The 21,026-nt window shown below is 32.5% G+C and overlaps 1 protein-coding gene across 1 annotated transcript; it reads right to left on the bottom strand.

Moving 5' to 3' along the window:
- Positions 1-17,579: 17,579 nt before the first annotated feature.
- On the bottom strand, positions 17,580-20,232 carry LOC111711100 (uncharacterized). Its single transcript, XM_023485351.1, has 5 exons — positions 20,172-20,232; positions 19,782-19,882; positions 19,383-19,485; positions 18,273-18,350; positions 17,580-17,755 (listed from the first exon to the last, which is right to left on the bottom strand). The coding sequence occupies exons 1-5, from the start codon at positions 20,230-20,232 to the stop codon at positions 17,679-17,681; spliced, it is 420 nt and encodes a 139-aa protein (XP_023341119.1). The 3' UTR covers positions 17,580-17,678.
- Between the last annotated feature and the right edge of the window lie 794 nt (positions 20,233-21,026).

Raw genomic sequence — 21,026 nt, 5'->3', positions numbered from 1 at the left:
CTCACTACATAACATATTTATCATTTCAGTTATTACGTAATCATCGAATCCGTCAACATATAAATTATTCATTCTTGTACTTAAAAGTTCTTGTAAAACCGGAACTTTCCATTCATGTTACAATGGGACATCAAAATATTTCATTTGTTTCTTAACTAACATTTTACTAAGATCGGAAGGATTTACAGAACAATCATTTGCAATACAAAATAAATTTCTGCCAAGAACTGTGTTGAGGTCATTTTTACATAAATTAGAAAGAAATCTAATGCAAAGCTTAGAACTTGCTTCAATAGTCTCATAGAAAGACACACATCTGCTAGCTAACATAGTTTTTACATGTAAACATTGTGAAATACTTTCAATCAAGCAGTATTCCATGCTGTATACAATTTTGAAACACATTGGGAACTCAAGTCCCAAATACTAGATCCATAAAAACTACAACAGTAAATATTATACAGTTTCAAAATAACATCAGGACTGTTAAAAAATAATAAGCGTTAATTTAGGTCAGACAAAGTGAAAATAAGCGTTAATTTAGGTCAGGGAAAGTGATAATAAGCGTTAATTTAGGTCAGGCAAAGTGATAATAATCGTTTATTTAGGTCAGACAAAGTGAAAATAAGCGTTAATTTAGGTCAGACTAAGTGATAAAAAGCGTTGATTTAGGTCAGACAAAGTGAAAATAAGCGTTAATTTAGGTCAGACAAAGTGATAATAAGCGTTTATTTAGGTCAGACAAAGTGATAATAAGCGTTGATTTAGGTCAGACAAAATGAAAATAAGCGTTAATTTAGGTCAGACAAAGTGATAATAAGCGTAAATTTAGTTCAGAAAAAGTAATAGTAAGCGTAAATTTGGGTTGAAAAAAATAAGAAAAGAAAGAAATTGAAACAATTTATTTGAATTCATGAAATTAATAAGTTTAGTTTTTTCATTTTAATGTCCATTTTCATAAACTTGTTTTAATCTAATATTCATTTTAAGATCAAGGAAATAAGATAAAGGACATGAAATAACGAAATATAACGTACTTGACAAGATAAAGGACATGAAATAACGAAATATAACGTACTTAACAAAATAAAGAACATAAAATAACGAAATGCAACGTACCTAACAAGATAAAGGACTTAAAATAACGAAATACAACGTACTTAACAATATAAAGGACATGGAATAACGAAATTTAACGTTCTTTTGAATTCGTTCCAAAGAGTACAAATAGTAACGGAGCAAGCATGCAAGTTTGACAAAACAAATATTTCAAAACAAATTTGTGAAAACAAAAACAAATTCAAAAAACTGTCGTTTTAAATTCTTATTGTTTTGAGATATATAGAAATATAGATACATAGATTAAAAACGATTATTTTTAAAGACTTTTCGCTGAAGAATTTTATCCTCTATGGTCGGCCCAAATCACCCCATGTCGGGATATATATATTAAATGCACAAGACAGGACTTTAAAGCAGGTTTAATTTGATTATCTTGACCTTCAAAGCAGAATATCAATATATATATATATATTTAAACATTATATATATATATATAATAAATATATATATATACAATGTTTTGACTTACTTCCTTTTAATTAAACCCTTGAAGGTAATTATCCCACCTATTATTTTTATCTCTCAGAATGATTCTTACAATTTATCTTAATTGTCATGATATAAAGTCAGGTGCAGTTACAGGGTGTTTCTAGTTTTGTATCCCTAAATAGCTACAGGGTGTTTGCATCCTTGAAAAAAAGGCTAAAAGATGGTCCTACAAAAAGACCACTGTGTTTTTTTTTTTGTATTCTTTAGTGGCTTCCGTAAACGAGAATTAAAACCAAAGCAGAAGAAAAGAAAATGATGAAATGTGAAAAATATTTTTTTATTTTCCCACCCTTCACACCCTGGGACACCCCATGGTGTATTGTTACATGGAAGTCAATCAAGGAGTATGAAATAAAAGGGAGATACAGCTGACGCGGCCCGCCCTACCATATGATTATACATGCTTTGCAGACACTACTCCATTTTGTATAAGAAATATTTATGATTGGTTATTGTGTACGCGGTAATTGTACATCAGACAAATATTTCTTATACAAATGGAGTATCGTCTGCAAAGCATGTAAAATCATGTGGCAGGGCGGGCCGCGTCAGTTGTTTCTCCCTTCTATTTCAGACTCCTTGAAGTCAATGCATTAAACCTTAACGTTTGTTTTATATAAACTAGGGTTTGCAGCGAACGAAACGTTTCGCGAAAAAATTCAAAAACGATGCGAAATTTTGCTTCAATCTGTTTCGCGAAAAAATGAATAAAAATGATGCGAAAATTTCGCAAAAATATTTTTGTAATCTCATCATTTTGTCTTTTCAATTAACTTTCACAAAAATTTTGAAATTTTTAAAATTAAGTATTTTTTCGCGAAACTTTAGCAAATCATTTATTCGCAAAATTTTCGCATTAATTTTTATTTATTCTTTAGCGAAAACTTCGCATTTTATCACGAAATAAATTGAAGCGAAATTTCGCCAAAAATGCGAAAATTTTCGCTTTTTCTGAAAGTTAACGAAATGCAAAAAGATCTTTTCGCTGCAAACCCTAATATAAACTCAGTGTAACCCGAATATATATATTATATATATATATATATATGAATGTATATAAATATAAATATATATATATATATATATGTATGTATATATAAATGTATATAAATATATACACAAGCGTATAAATCACATTTACGACGTAAGAACGATAAAAATACTCATACAGTGTGCCGCACACTTCACTGTCACCCAATGCGCATAAAGGGTAATGCACACTGCACATAACCCTAACCCTTTCCCAGTACTTAGTTCTTTTGTTATTTACTCACACTTCTTTTCCTCATTTTTATTCAACTTCCCTTCCTTTGTTATTTACTCACACTTCTTTTCCTCATTTATATTTATCTACCCTTTTTCTTTCCCAGTCCTTTGTTCCTTTGTTATTTATTCACACTTCTTTTTCTTCATTTTTATCCATCTTCCCTTCTTCTTTCCCAGTCCTTAGTTCCTTTAATATTTACCCACACTTCTATTCTTCATTTTTATTCAACTTCGCGTCTTCTTTCCCAATCTTTAGTTCCTTTGTTAAATTTACTCACACTTCTTTTCCTCATTTTTATTTATCTTCCCGTCTTCTTTCCCAGTCCTTAGTTCCTTTAATATTTACCCACACTTCTTATCCTCATTTTTATTCAACTTCCCGTCTTCTTTCCCAGTCCTTAGTTCCTTTAATATTTACTCACACTTCTTTTCCTCATTTTTATTCATCTTCCCGTCTTCTTTCCCAGTCCTTAGTTCTTTTAATATTTACTCACACTTCTTTTCCTCATTTTTATTCATCTTTCCTTCTTTCTTCTTTTTTCATTTCATATATATACATGTTTCGTCCCATTAGGACTCATCAGTAAGGCTCAATTCATCAGATTTGAATTTTGCAGTTGGTGGGGCTTGAACCTTGAATCCTTGGATTATGAATCAAACACGCTAACCACTGCTCCATCAAACTCTAATAATTGGGTAATGAACCAGGGACCAAGGAGCTCAGCCAATTCATTATAAGTTGAGAGCCTTGCATAATGCTAATGTACACCTTTTCTATACCACAGAGAACTCAAGATTAGCGAAGTAAACGAGTATATACATATATATATGTAAGAAAGAAGGGAATATATTTATATTTTATATTTTATCTTTTATTTCTCCTTTCTTTCCCCTTTTCCGTTCCTCATTTCTTCCGTCCTGAATTCACATATCTGTCCTTCTATTCTTTCCTCATTCCCATTACCTTTTCTTTCCTTCATTCTGTCCTTTCTTTCCTCCATCTTATCCATATTCCCCTTTCTTTCTTACATTCTTTCCTCGCTTCTTTTTATATCCTTCTTCTATTTTCCCTCACTTATTTTACTTTTTACACACATCCTTTCCTCACTGCTTATCCTTTCCTCACTTCTTCTACTTTCCACACTTCTTCAACTTTTCTCTCTTCTTCTTTCCTCACTTGTTTTATTTTCCACACTTCACCTCCTTTCCTCACTTTTTCTACTTTCTTCATATCTTCTACTTTTCTCATTTTTCTCCTTTCCTCACTTCTTCCACTTTCCTCACTTCTTCTACTTTCCTCACTTCTTCTACTTTCCTCACTTCTTCTCCTTTCCTCACTTCTACTAATTTCCTCACTTCTTCTCCTTTCCACACTTCATCTACTTTCCTCACTTCTTCTCCTTTCCTCACTTCATCTACTTTTCACACTTCATCTACTTTCCTCACTTCATCAACTTTCCTCACTTCATCTACTTTCCTCACTTCTTCTCCTTTCCTCACTTCATCTATTTTCCTCACTTCATCTACTTTCCTGACTTCATCTTCTTTCCTCACTTCTACTAATTTCCTCAGAACATTTGATTTCTATGGTTCATTGTATTTTATCTCAATCCCCTTTTCTTAAATTTGAGAATTTATTCCACTTTATTATTTCACAAAAAGATTGTTACTATCTTAAAAACAGTTTACACCAGTGCATATTCATAAAATTATATTGCGGTGGGATTTTGGTTAAAGAGGCAGTTCATGGAATTTTAAGAAGGGTTAAAATCAGAAGATAAAATTTAATTGCATAATAATATAAATGGCGGTAATTAAATGTATATGTTTTTTATTAAAAGAAAAATAGAAGAAGAAAAATATTCCGTGTTACATTGTGTAATTTGATGTATACCCCTATTTCAAAATTAGTTCACATTCCCTTTAGTGTATACCAAACCTATTACATAAATTGCCCTGATTAAAATCTACTTTATGTTAGGAAGCATTTCCTTGTAATATTGGGTTTATTACCCCCTCCCTTCAACCTTTCTCAATCTTCCCTTTTCAAATTACAACCAATTACCATTATGCATAATTACTTCTCCAAATTTTCTGAGCAACAGCAGTTGGAATTAACATATAATATTAGTGCCTTTAAAAGAGGTAATATAATGTGACCCTGCATTTGAAGACTGGCGCGTTCACAACAGAACCCTTCCAATCTGAGTAACACTGAAGAAGAAGAAGATCGTGTTTCTTTCTTAAAACGTATCGAATTCTGTCAATTTCCTTCATTGTCTTTATGGAGCATATTTTTGCAAGCTATACTTTTATTGGGAAATTCACAACTTGAAAAATAAAGATATCTCATTCACTAGACAAAGGTTACAATGATATAATTGTGAATTAGACATGCTTCTCCATAATTAAAGGGTCATATTCATAGATAAATAAATGTTCACAACCAACCTAGGTAATCTATTTAAGAATATATTTCAAACATCATTTATATCTGGTAAGATGAAAAATGTCTTATGCGCAATCTATGTTTATCTATAGGGTGTCCTACGAAACATGACAGTTGGTAAATAGTTTTAAATGTCTTCTTCCATAATGTGTTATGTTGTTTGATACCAAAGAGAATAAGTAAAAATATTTTATAGCATTCATAAAATAATAAATTTGATCTTAAAGTAAGGCATATTTGAGTAAAAGAATTTTTAACAAAATAAACTTATATGGAAGAAGACATTCAAAACTATTTACCAACTGTCATGTTTCCTGGGATACCCTGTATGTTCACAATGCAAATTGTTTCTACGATCCCCTATGTTACCACTTAAAGTCATATGAATATGCATTGAGCATATATTCGTAGGTTGTATACTAGTCCGGCTTTTTAAGACATGTCCATTTTGAATATTTTTAACTGAACACAAAAAGTACGCCCTCATGGTATATTTGAATTCAATTAGCCTTAATCTAACTTAACCAATTATGCTTTTTTTGTTGTTGCAATTTTATATTTTTTTATTGGACTATATGAACGTATTTTGAATATTAAAGTTTTAAAATCTTTAAGTCTATTTTCGACTGATTTTTAATATCAGTTCAAATTATGTCAAATACAGACACGATCTTTTTCGTTAACATTAGTTTTTCGTGCCAGCCTGCAAATTTTTTTTTTATAATTCTGGCACCACATGATGATGTTTATACTTTCATAGCAACAGACTTCATTAACACACTTAAAAGTTACATATGTGATTCTAAACTTTTTTTATAGGAAAATTCCGGCAATTTTAAAAGTGAACGTAGTTGATAAAAAACAATCAACTAAAACGAATGTAGTAAATGCCCTACTCCATAAACGTCTCTCAGACCCGCATCAATCCAGGTACAGCTCAGTCTCTCTCGTTGGTCTACGAGGCATAAGAGCTAATTAGTTCAATAACACTTCACTATCAATGTAAACACGGACACGATCCTAAACCATAAACTATTAATGTCAACACGGACACCATCTCTAAACCATAACCATCAATGTTAACACAGACGCAATCTTGTAAACTATCAATGTCAACACGGACAAGATCTCTAAACCATAAACTATCAATGTCAATATGGACACAATCTCTGAACCCTAAAACTATCAATGTCAACACGGACACAATTTATCTAACAATGCCCAATCTATGTCTATCTTTCAAGAAGTGATTTCAGGCGTTTCTTATTCGCTAAACGAGGAACAATTACTGCTCTCACCGTAATCAAAGCGGAGACTATTCCAACTAACTATATTTGGGGTTTTATGTTACTAGTTAAAGTTAAACGACGTAATTACAAGAATTACGTCATTATATACAACGTAATTAAGCTAATCATGTTACATAGTTATTTACAGCGCAGTTAAAATAAATCACTATATGGGTTTTACATATCTATTTACAAACGTAGATAATTAATAATATATACAACGTAATTCAGGTTTACAGATATAGTGTTACACGAAATTCATTACACAAATAGTCTTCTAAAGTATTTAAAGTTCAATATTCTTTGTCGAATTTTGTGTAAGATCCCGAAACTTGGGCGTGAAGTTGTGTGAATTGCTAGCAAACTATATTTATTTACATAACTAATATTAATTAATAATAAAGGATTACAGATAATCCAAAAAGAATCAAATTATGAACAATCTAACCATGAAATTAGGTTCACAACACTCGAAGCACAACAATTCATACAAGAATTCATCAGAGGTACGTAGATGTATCAAAAATTTAAAAATCAGAATTTTTACATGTTATATTTTGATAACAAAATTTTATTATTATTATTTTTATTATTACTATTATAGTCATTATTATTTTAATAATTTTGTTCAATGCTATGATCTTAAAAATGAAAAGGGTTTTGTTCAACATTTTCAAACGTTTAATACTTTAATATAGCACTGGCAATATAGATTTAAAGCTCGGGACAAAATATAATCTAAAAAGACTTGAAATTTCTCGAAATAAAAAAAAAATTTTGTCCAAAAACCTTATAGTGCTGCGAACCAAAATAAATAGTTATAATAACTGATGAAAATGAAAAATAGTTTCGAAATTAGTTTTTTTTTGACTTTATCTTCTGAATCTTGTTTTTAACTGTCCATATTTGAAGCCCAACAACCCGGAAAAGAATCAAGGTCTCCTGAATTATATTTTTATCTTGATTGACGTCTCCTTTTGATACAAATACGATACCATTCTTTGCTGGAACACAAAGATCTAAAAATATTTGCTGATTTTGTAGAATTTACCCCCCACCTCTCGGGTTAAATTATATAATGTTGCACAAACCGTTCGTTATTGTCAAAGTTAAATTTGACTTATTTACAAAAAATGTATTTTTTTTTGCGGAAAAACCTTGCTGCACGTTAAACTAGGGGTTCTAGTTATTAAATCAATGGACAGAGAGCCTTAACTTCGGAACTTATGTTCACCCATCAGATGGAGATTTTTCGAATTTGCTATTTTATAGTTTTTTTTTTTTGTTGGGCTATGTGTTTAAAATTTTTGAATATTTCATACGTTCTTTTTGACATGCTTTGCGTTATTTGAATAAAAATAGTCCAATACAAATATATGCATTTCGATTCAGTTAGTTTTGCTTGGCTGACCGTTTCTTTTAGTTCCATTAGAGAAAATATTGTACAGGAGAAAAAATTAAAAATGATAAGAAACACAATGGTTGAAGAAATTCCAATTTCTTCCAGAAGCGCACTGAATTTTAACATGTCGGCAAATGAAATCTCTAAAATCATTTAAATATTTAGAATTTTCCGTTAATAAGTAGATCCCTTCTATTATTTAACTTAAACCGTTAACAACCGGCTTTAAAAATAAGTCTGAAAGTCCCCAGCTCTAATTGTATTATAACGATATCATGTATTCTCTGTATATGTTGTTTTTAAGAAACAAGGCTTTTAGGGCGCTTTTCGCCCATCTTCTATTTAAATTGTGAACATATTCTTTTTGTTTACATTTTAAAACAAAGAAGAAAATTTTTTTTCGGATTTTTAAAAAAAAATCGCGGATTTTCAAGAATTTAAATTTTTTTTACAAAATTAAAAACCTTTAGAACACATTTTTTTATCATTCGTAAATCTTCCCTCTGTGGTCACGTGATGTCCTACAACCGATCGGTTCAGCCGTTTTGACATTTATTGGATACAAACAAACAGACAAACAGTCAGACAAGCCAAATTTATATATAGATTAACAATAAATAAAGCATATAAATATGTCTCTAATAAACAAGAAAGAAAAGTTGTTCTTTCAGACAATTCCGAGAAATTTATATTTATCTCTATTTGGTATTGTATTTGTATAGAATTTGTCAGCGTTTTTCCTTGATCAAATCCAAGTTCTATAAAACTAGGGTTGGGCGCACTAGTTCCGAGTTCTATAAAACTAGGGTTTGGGCGCACTAGTTCCAAGTTCTATAAAACTAGGGTTGGGCTCACTAGTTCCAAGTTCTATAAAACATGGGTTGGGCGCGCTGGTTTTCCTTGATTAAATCCAAGTTCTATAAAACTAGGGTTGGGAACGCTAGTTTTCCATGATTAAATCTAAGTTCTATAAAACTAGGGTTGGGCACGCTGGTGTTCATTGATTAAATCCAAGTTCTATAAAACTAGGGTTGGGCACGCTAGTTTTCCTTAATTAAATCCAAATTCTATAAAACTAGGGTTAGGCACGCTAGTTTTTCTTAATTAAATCCAAGTTCTATAAAACTAGGGTTGGGCACGCTAGTTTTCCTTGATTCCCTTGAAAAATGCATGCTGAAACATGTGTGACACTTTGATATTTGTTTAAAACAATTTTTTTTTTTACCCTTTTTTAGGCATTTTTTCCACCCTCCCTTGCACCCAAATTATTTAAGTTTGTTTCCCGTTAATTATCAAAAACTCGTTTTCGGGACTTTGCCCAATCCTAGTTATATCCTAGGCTTTATCTTAAACATAGATCTTATTGACCTAACTTCCTTGTGTAATGATACAATAAACTTATTTATTTTAGAAGACAGATCTTCAAGAACCAAGGGGTCGAAAGGGACGGATCTTCAAGAACCAGGGGGTTGAAAGGGACGGATCTTCAAGAACCAGGGGGTTGAAAGGGACAGATCTTCAAGAACCAGGGGGTTGAAAGGGACAGATCTTCAAGAACCAGGGGGTTGAAAGGGACAGATCTTCAAGAACCAGGGGGTTGATAGGGACGGATCTTCAAGAACCAGAGGGTTGAAAGGGACAGATCTTCAAGAACCAGGGGGTTGAAAGGGACGGATCTTCAAGAACCAGGGGATTGAAAGGGACGGATACACTGGTATATCCTGTTCAGGAAGGTACCCTGTAACTCTTTATAAGATTAAAAAATATATTCTCCTATTTTTCCTCCTGATTTCTTTTGCATAAATCTGCATTTCACTTAACAAAAAAGGTTACTCAGGTTTAGGTTGAAAATCGGACATCTCTATAAATAAAAGATTGCTTTGAATTAGATCTTATTACGGTCGTCTTTCAATGTTTGTCCAAATTTATTAAGAAATATTAAGCAATAAGCATGGTGTGTTATTGTAAGATGGTCGCCAAAAAACAGTGGATTCATTGACGCCGTCTTTAAATCAAGAAACATTGCCACTGATTTTGTAATTCATTTGGACTACAGTCTCTGTTTCCAGCGAAATTTCGCGAATATGAATAAAGCGAAAAAATGCGAAAACGATGCGAAATTTCGCGAAAATGCGAAAATTTCGTGAAAATGTTTTTGCGGAAATCATAAGTGTTGTGGGGTTTCCATTTCAGTCGTAATTACGCCTAGGGATGTTGACGTTTTCATTTTTGTTTTTTTTTTTAAATATCGTGTCGTTATGAAAACGATGACGAAAAATCGAAAAAGAAACGATCGTTTATAAAAATGATCGTTTTTTTAAAAATGGTCGTTTTTATAACGATCGTTTCTATAAACTCTTCGTTTCGTTAACGATCGTTAAAGGCGACCCTTCGTTAAGGATCGTTAACGCCGAACCTTCATTAACGATCGTTAACGAAGAGAGGAAACCGACCTGAAGGGCATCTGTACTTATTATTGAGTAGTTTTTAAGAAAATATCAAGAAGTTTTAGATCACCCACAACTGTTTAACTTCATCTGATATTTCGTCTGCTATGTTTGCAATTTGTTTGTTTATGATTTGACTGCATACGTTTGTACTGTATACTAACAGAGTGAACTTGTCAGTCTTCACAGCCATTCACCGTTTTCATTAAATAAACTCTAGCAGCCATAATAATATTATTGCTTTTAAAATAAGGTATTACAATGCTAATTAATAACAATTACGATATCGAATTCGTCACTGAATTCCCATGTTTTTTTGGGACACCCTTTATGAAAATACGTTTAACCAAAGAATTTGCTAATTAAAGATAGTGCATATGAAAACCTTCGCAAATTTGACGCATTTTCTCGGGGTAGAAAAAAATAGTAACTAATGTCTTCTTCTCCAGAAATTTAGAATATATTTACCCTGTTGACGTTTCATAATGTCGTCTTTTTTTAATGGATTAAATAAATATTTAAAAACAGACCAAGGAAACAACTTTAGTTTTTCTATCTTGAAACATTTAATTTGTCCATAGTCCATAAAAGTGACTAGTGGAAAGCCAAGGAACATAGTTTACAGAATTCATCACTTTTTAAGTTGAAATAACTACGATATCTTCCTCATTGTTACCCAGATAAATATTTAAACTGTACAGTTGTTGGACCTTTAATGGGTTGGTAACTTGAAATCACATCTATCAGTCCCTTAGAACATTTACAATTTTGGTTTGAAGTATTTGAAGTGTTTATAAAAAGAAAATTAATGTCTCCATATCTTTAATGCAAGTAACCTTGTACTTTTTAACAGTAATCAATTATCTCATTACTTTTTCATTCAGGATTGAATTCTTTCTCTACCCGATTTATATGAGTTATCGAAAAATGTAATGTATTTATTTAACAATGTAATAGTTTTAACATACTCTGAGATCTTTCAGCGTAAGGAATTCATATGATCCAATTAAAGAGCCTTTATCCAAACTTTTTTCTTTTTGGATCTGTTGGTATTGTAAACACAGACTCAACTATTCTTTAGCAGTTGGGTATCATATATGTTACTTTGCTTGGCAGTGGCACCAACGAACCTGAATTTATCAGAATTGAATTTGAATACATGAAACTCCGGAATTTGCAGAGGAAATTTAGACAATTTGCTAGTTCAATACAGATTTGCGGTATTTTATGTTCATTGAACTATTTTAACCAAAAGTCGTCTTTATATTTCCCAGTTTTATTTTCACCAATGTATTTCTTTATTCCGCCTTTTTAAAATCCTCCAATAATTCATGCCACAAACCTTTTGTAATCAATTTTAAAAGACTTCTAAGTAAAACTAGGTCGCCCTTTAATTTGCATTTTTAACTTTCTGTGATATTTTTTTCTTTAATGGTGGATAATTTTGAAATCCCCATAAATCAATTGAAGAGTAAGATTAATACATTAATTTATGCGATATTATTTCTTTGCCTCAGATTAAACAGACGGCGACATTTACACAAAATTTATGTACCATTTATAATATTGGAAATTTCTGGTCCCCGCTCTACTTCATCGCCATAAAATCTTATTTCATTGAACCTCAGAAAAAAAATTTGACGACATCTGAAAATTTTCACTAGCAATTATTGGCTATTTTTGATACAAGAGAGATGTGTAACTTTATCACAAATTCAACTATAATTCACCAATTCACCAATTCACCAGACGATCCCGACGATCCTCATATCCAACAAATGGAAGAACTGTAAAGTCGTCTTCTTTGATAGTTTTCTACAAACAAAATACCCTTATTTCATCTCGATTTAGGGTGCAATTTAATTCCTTAGATAAAAAAAAGATTACGTTTTTGAACTTTTGTCATTTTCAGTTTAAAAGTAAATATTTATAAATATATAAGATGAATCCAAACTATATATTTCACTTTATTTACACATGCAATATTAAGGTCAAGGATCACTATGTTCACACTTCAAAATGGCTTAGTTGAAATATTTTTCTGCAAAATAGTTTATTTGAATTATTTTTCTACAAAAATGGCTTATTTGAAATATTTTTCTGCAAAAATGGTTTATTTGAAATATTTTTTTACAAAAGTGTTTTATTTGAAATACTTTTCTACAAAAATGGCTTATTTGAAATATTTTTCTATAAAAATGGCTTATTTAATTCTTTATTATGAGCGTAAACAATGTTAGTATTCAGATGAAAGCCGACATTTACTTATCTACGTCTTTCGAAGACGACTTTGTCCTTGAATACAGTCGTCGTCGTGTACAATAAAGATGACTTTCAATTTCAATTTTTGATTTCTACAGCATGGATACGCAATACACATGTATATTGTATAAACATGGAAACAAGGAGAAGCTGTCAATTAACAGTTTAATTAGCCGTGTTTACTTGTAAATTTGTAATTTGAAAAAAAGCTTGTTTGAAGTCAAAAATTAAATAGGAAAGTCGTCTTCATTATAATAATATAAATATCCAATAGTAGCGTCAATTTCTATAAGTCTTTAACTATTTTCAGTGGGTTTACAATAAGAGGACATTTTAGAATCCTGGAATACGTAGTTGTATACTTGTATACTTGTATACTTGTATACGTGTATACTTGTTTACGTGTATACTTGTATACGTGTATACGTGTATACTTGTATACTTGTGTATACAGTATACACGTATACACGTATACACGTATACAAATATACAAGTATACAAGTATACACATATACAAATATACACGTATACAAGTATACACGCATACAAGTATACAAGTATACAAGTATACAAGTATACAAGTATACAAGTATACAAGTATACAAGTATACACGTATACAAGTATACAAGTATACAAGTATACAAGTATACAAATATACAAGTATACAAGTATACAAGTATACAAGTATACAAGTATACAAGTATACAAGTATACAAGTATACAAGTATACAAGTATACAAGTACACAAGTATACAAGTATACATGTAAAAAAGTATACAAGTATACAAATATAAAGTATACATGTCGGTTACAATACAACCTAGAGAGGTATGCGCGCCCAGCTAAATAATGGTGCGCGGGATGAGACTGCGCATTCTAGATGTTATTCTGACAATAGGGAATCTAGGGATGGGGGGGGAATCTAGGGAAGGGGGGAATCGACATTAAGGGGAGGGGAAGTTAAAAATGGGAGTAGAAAGGGGGGTTAAAAATAAGAAAAGGAAGGGGATAAATGAGGACCAAGGTTTAAGAAAGAAAAAGATAATAAGGGAATAAAGATCCACCGAAATCTAAGATAAGGAACACTCTAAATAATCCCAATAACTTCCTAACCTAATGGTGTAAACCTTAGATAATTCAAACTTGGACCGTTACAACTAGCTAGATGTAGAATTTATAGTTTGAAACAATATATGCATGGAAGGATAGTGGAGAAGATATGGGAAGGATAGTGGAGAAGATATGGGAAGGATAGTGGAGAAGAAAAGGGAAGGAGTAGAGAAGATATGGAAAGGATAGTGGATGCATGGAAAGATAGTAAAGAAGATATGGGAAGGATAGTAGAGTAGTAATGGGAAGGATCGTAGAGAAGATATGGGAATGATAGTAGAGTAGTAATGTGAAGGATGGTAGAGAAGATATGGAAAGGATCGTAGAGAAGATATGGGAAGGATAGTAGAGTAGTAATGGGAAGGATGGTAGAGAAGATATGGGAAGGATATTACAAAAGACTTGAGAAGGATAGTAGAGTAGATATGTGAAGGATAGAAGAGAAGATATTTGAGTGATACTAGAGAAGATATGGGAAGGATAGTAGAGCAGATATGTGAAGGATAGTAGAGAAGATAGGACAAGATAGTAGAGAAGATATGGACGGGATAGTAGAGCAGATATGGGAAGGATAGTAGAGAAGATATGGACAGGATAATAGAGAAGATATGGGAAGGATAGTAGAGAAGATATGTTTAGGATAGTAGAGAAGATATGGACTGGATAGTAGAGAAGATATGGACAGGATAGTAGAGAAGATATGGACAGGATAGTAGAGATGAAGATATGGACAGGATAGTAGAGAAGATATGGGAAAGATAGTAGAGAAGATATGGAAAGGATAGTAGAGAAGATATGGACAGGATAGTAGAGAAGATATGGGCAGGATAGTAGAGAAGATATGGGGAGGATAGTTGAGATGATATGGGAAGGATAGTAATGAAAATATGGGGAGGATACTAGAGAAGATGCGGGAAGCATATTGGAGAAGATTTGGGAAGGAGTAGAGAAGATATGGGAAGAATAGTAAAGAAGATATGAAAAGGATAGTAAAGAAGAAAAATGTGGAAATTAAAAGAGAAAAAAGAGATTCTTGGGAAAAAACGTAAAAAGTTAATTTCTACGCTGTAAATTCTGAAGGTGTAATTCCTAGCTGACAGATATAATGTTTATGATGGCGGGATACAGGGGGGGGGGGGTACATAGGTAAAGAGAGGGTGCACTGGACTGCACACTGTTATAAATCAAAATATGAATCAGCTTCACAGAGACAATTTCAGATCTTGGTATTTAATCATCCTTTCTACCTTGAAGTGCTGGAGTACTGAAGGAATTAAACTCATTGGGTTTATATCATATCCCAACACATAGTTCCCATCATACAAATCCCATCCCATAAATAGATCCCATCACATTGATCCCATTACACAGATCCCATCACATAGATCCCATCACACAGATCACATCACATATATCTCATTACATAGATCCCATCACACAGATCACATCACATATATCTCATTACATATATTACATCACACAGATCCCATCACATCCCATATATGTATATAGATCCCATCACATAGATCCCATCACACAGATCCCATCACATAGATCCCAACACATATATCACATCATATAGATCCCATCAGATCCCATATATGTATATAGATCCCATCACATAGATCCTATCACATAGATCCCATCACATAGATCCCATCACATAGATAACATCACACAGATCACATCACATATATCTCATCACATAGATCCCATCACACAGATCACATCACATATATCTCAGCACATATATCTCATCACACATATCACATCTCATAGATCCCATCACACATATCCTATCATATAAATCCCATCAAACAGATACATAGATACCATCACATCCCATACTTACCTTAAATTCGTATTTAAAAAATGTATGCACACATTACAAATCGAATTATACAGATGATACCTCACACCAGTCTAAAAGAATCTAATTATACAGATGATACCACACACCAGTCTAAAAGAATCTAATTATACAGATGATACCACACACCAGTCTAAAAGAATCGAATTATACAGATAATACCAGTCTAAAAGAAACTAAAAATCTGATTTAATTTAATAAAAAGTGGAAAGTTTAATTTTATTTTGTTAGAAATAAATTTCCTGTATGTAAAGTAATATCTTTCTTAAAAATTGAAAGCGGCAATCCTCAAAGCATATTTTCCATAGAGTCATGAATGAAACTTTACAACGTGGAATCCATGACAATCTAAAAAAACTAAATTAATTGACTTCTAGAAATTACCTTAAATACAATTTTTTTCTACATGAATGTATTTACATAATACAATTTCATGATTTTATCAAGGCAAACATTAGTTTTAGTTTTTAAATAAATATTTATCTATATAATAAAACAAGACGTTCGTGTTTATATATATATAGCCGGCGAAATGGTTAGACCGATTCGACTGAAATTTTTTGTGGACACTCAGGGGTGGCCGTGGGTTGTTATAGGCCAAAAACTCGATAAGTTTTTTTTTCGACATTAAAAAAAAAATTCCAGTGGCAACGCCGGGCCCTTTAGCTAGTCAAATATATTTGATTTATAAAAGAGACAACCCTTTTTGCTCATGTTTTAGTCTATTTGTGTTATATCTCTTTACTGACTTTTTCAGAAAATCAGTAGAATTAAGATAAAAAAGAGTAAAAATGCCATGATTTAGTTTTTTTAATCCCCCTAACCCTAAATGATTAAATAATTTCAACCACGTCATTGCCTGGCATTCCAGAGCATGTATGTATTTCAGTTGAGTTCCCATGTATTGTGTAGAAACGTATAAAGAGGGAGGCGTGAAAAGGGGTTTATTACAAGTTCTCCTTGTTAACACTTTATCAAATATATATTGGTTGTATCANGTGAAACAAACATACTACTCTGTATGTGGAAGGCTGCTTTGAGGTCAATTGTTGGTGGGACGTTGTCACGTTATAAACAAGTTTTAAGATCAAAATATTATAACAATCTCTCTCTGGATCAGCTAGCTACCATACCAAACATAAACCTTTATTAAAATTAGCTTGGGAACCCAGCGTTGCCCAGTTTACTCATAATTACTCCAACCGTTTACCCGCAATAGGTCGTAAATTACGATTTTAACTATATTTCCCAATAAAAGGTGAACCACTTAACTTAGATTATAAAAACCAAAATTAGTACATTCTCGTGACTCTCCAGACTTTCCCACTCAAAACTTGAGGCCAATTGGTCCTGGGGTTCCTGAGTTATGATCGGGAAATTTTTTTTTATATCCCCCATAACACAGTAAATTAGAGTCTTGGTAAAAAGTCAACTGAGTCTTAACTTAACCCATTTTTACCCATTAAATGTTAGTTGACGTGACAAAACATAACCGTGTTAGTTTGACGTGACAAAACATAACACATGTTAGCTTGACATGACAAAACATAACACATGTTAGTTTAACGTGACAAAACATAACACATGTTAGTTTGACGTAAAAAAACATAACACATGTTAGTTTGACATGACAAAACATAACACATGTTAGTTTGTCATGACAAAACATAACACATGATAGTTTGACGTGACAAAACATAACACATGCTAGTTTGACGTGACAAAACATAACACATGTTAGTTTGACGTGACAAAACATAACACATGTTAGTTTGCGCTTTAAAACTTTTCTACGGAAAAGGTATGGGAGAATTGAGATATATTTTTTTATCTGAATAGCCAAGGAATGAAATCGATTGAAAACGAGCTGGATAACTTGATAATTTACATCTTTATTTGTATCAAACATTTGAACATGAAATTTGCAACAAACATATTCTTAATTGTTGCACTTTTGGAGTCTCCGTTTTCCTATTTACCAGCTCCCCAGATAAAATCTCCGCAAAAATCATCTAGAACTTTCACAAAAGCATCATCACTCATACAGCCTAGAATATGTGATGTTACAGGGTGATGCTACAGGGTGATGCTACAGGGTGATGCTACAGGGAGTCCAACAAATCATGATTAATTTTCTAAATAATTTTAAAAGTAAAATCATATTATGCTTTCAATACCAGAGATGTGAAGAATTTTGTTAAGATTTTAACAATTTTGGTTTTATCTAATAAATTCATTTCCAAGATAAAAAACAGCCATCAAGAAGTATTGCAACTGTCGGGTTTCGTGGGACACCCTGTATATTTACATTTTTCTAGAAATATTTTTTTTAAAATTCAATCATCTCTATAAAACTTTTGGAGAAGAGGATGTTTTCTTGTCGATATATATATTTTTTAAAACATTTTTTTCGATTATTTTCACATTCATGATGTTATTGTTCACCATTTTCAGGGTGGATTTTTTTTGCCGAGCCATAATTGAAACCTCATTCAAAATGGATACTTGAAATTGTGACATCTAACATTTGTCCATTATTAGATAAATCTGAAGGAAAAAAATCACCGTTTATAAATTCATCTTCAGTTAAGAATCCATTTCCATCATCGTCCAGTGCATTAAACAACTCACGGGCTCTCTTTCCTTACAAACAAATGTGTAAATTAAAGGGAATGTTATTAAAATTTTAATTGACCCTCCATTTTAAGAAGAGTGCCCGATTCACAACAATACTCTTGAATCCTCAACCAGAGAAATTATTGGGAAGATATTGTCGTTTTTTCAGCTGACAGATATGTGTGAATGTCAGACAATTCCTACATTGTTTGTGCAGCAGAAGTGCGCTAAGCACTTTTTGGAGACCCTGTATTAATGGAGGTTCACTTTAAAGTACGTCTACAGTTCCTTTAAAGGGAGTGTTCTTAAATATATCTTGGGGTTTAAAGATAAACCAAATATGAAGAATAAATATGGGTAATTTGCTCATATATATTTAACAATGTTCTTACAGAAGCAGAAATTGAAAATAAAGATAAGTATTTCATTTTTATTATGATTTCTATGAATTTGTGTTGGCGACCCACTTATATCCTGGCTGCCTTGTACATTAAGACTGGATTGACTTTAACTGTCGAAACGCCTTGAATTTTTGGTTTGAACTCACTTACTTTCATTCTATAGCTTTATAGCACTTCTGTTTAGCTTCAGTTTTAAGCAAGACATTGGCTTAATTTGTAATATTTTTGAGTGTGAGTTTGCAGCCTTTGAATTATTGTGATATGTACCTGGATCAAACCGTTTACAATCACTCTTTGGGTCAGCTAATTCCCTAGAAACCAGCTCCATAATTACCTGGATCAAACCGTTTACAATCTCTCTCTGGATCAGCTAGTTCTCTTTGAAACCAGCTCCCTAATTACCTGGATCAAACTGTTTACAATCTCTCTCTGGGTCAACTAGTTCCTTAGAAACCAGGTCCCTAATTACCTGGATCAAACTGTTTACAATCTCTCTCTGGATCAGCTAGCTCTCATGCAACCAGATCCCTAATTACCTGGATCAAAACGTTTACAATCTCTCTCTGGATCAGCTAGTTCCCTAGAAACCAGCTCCATAATTACCTGGATCAAACCGTTTACAATCTCTCTCTTCCCTAGAAACCAGCTCCTTAATTACCTGGATCAAACCGTTTACAATCTCTCTCTGGATCAGCTAGTTCTTTAGCAACCAGCTCCCTAATTGCCTTGATCAAACTGTTTACAATCTTTCTCTGGATCAGCTAGCTCCTTAGAAACCTGCATCCTAATTACCTGGATCAAACCGTTTACAATCTCTCTCTTCCCTAGAAACCAGCTCCTTAATTACCTGGATCAAACCGTTTACAATCTCTCTCTGGATCAGCTAGCTCCTTAGCAACCAGCTCCATAATTAACTGAATCAAAGCTTTTAAATCTGTCTCTGGGTCTGCTAACTCCCTAGCAACCAGCTCCCTAATTACCTGGATCAAACCGTTTACAATCTTTCTCATGATCAGCTAGCTCTCTGACAACCGGCTTCCTAATAACCTGAATCAACCCGTTTACAATCTCTCTCTGGATCAGCTAGTTTCCTAGGAACCAGCTCCCTAATCACCTGAATCAAACCGTTTACAATCTCTCTCTGGATCTGCATACTCCCTAGCAACCAGCAACCTAATTACCTGGATCAAACCGTTTACAATCTCTCTCTGGATCAGCTAGCTCCTTAGCAACCAGCTCCCTAATTACTTGGATCAAACCGTTTACAATCTCTCTCTGGATCAGCTAGTTCTTTAGCAACCAGCTCCCTAATTGCCTTGATCAAACTGTTTACAATCTTTCTCTGGATCAGCTAGCTCCTTAGAAACCTGCATCCTAATTACCTGGATCAAACCGTTTACAATCTCTCTGGATCAGCTAGTTCTTTAGCAACTAGCTCCCTAATTACCTGGATCAAACCGTTTACAATCTCTCTCTGGATCAGCTAGTTCTTTAGCAACCAGCTCCATAATTCTGGTCTTATCCTGAACCTTCTCAACCTGAGGTTCATGTAACACAATTATTCATTTTTTTTTAATGATTGGGAAATAATTACTTTTTAGAAATCGTGGCTCAAATGCTTCGTCGTTCTTGACCTAAATTACCGAATTCAATGAAACGCATTTAATACTCTGACAGGACTTTAAGTATGCTAGAGAACTGATGATCAATGAGGAAAAGTTTTCCTTTGCGTCTCAAAATATGATAGATAGTTCTCACATTAACTAATAATCAAAGATCATGCTTTTTTAGATTTCTTAGATTCTGTCAAAGTTTCCTGAAAATGTATCAACATTTAATAAGATTTTATCCAAATTTCTTTAAATTCTAATTTAGTTTTTTTTTATTTCGCATAATTTCTATAACAGCGATAAGATTTCTTCTAATAGTTTATGAATTTGCTTTATTAATAATTTAAAACTTATTGTATGAAAAACAAAATTGTATTCAAATGTATTCCTTATCATCTTGTGTCTCCGAGTGATCATGAGATGCATCTGAACTGATCTTTCTTTTTGCCTGTTGTTTTCCAGACCCGGATACAGGCAAGGAACAAGATCTTCCTGGATATAGTTAATTATAATGGGATTAGATTCAATGAATAAAAGAAGTGGTAAATACGTAGACATACTTCAACTTCTTCTTGTGTTCGCCGGTTTAAGTTAAGCTGGTTCAACTTAGTTTTAGAAGTTCAACTACTCCTAGCTATTTATTTATTGTAATATATTTTACTAGACTGCACTATATTGTTGTGTAGTGCTGC

Source organism: Eurytemora carolleeae, unplaced genomic scaffold (assembly GCF_000591075.1).
Source record: "Eurytemora carolleeae unplaced genomic scaffold, Eaff_2.0 scaffold1085, whole genome shotgun sequence".
NCBI classification, from domain to species: domain Eukaryota; kingdom Metazoa; phylum Arthropoda; class Copepoda; order Calanoida; family Temoridae; genus Eurytemora; species Eurytemora carolleeae.
The sequence above is the reverse complement of the archived record's forward strand: the minus strand, read 5'-3'. Positions and strand labels throughout refer to the sequence as shown.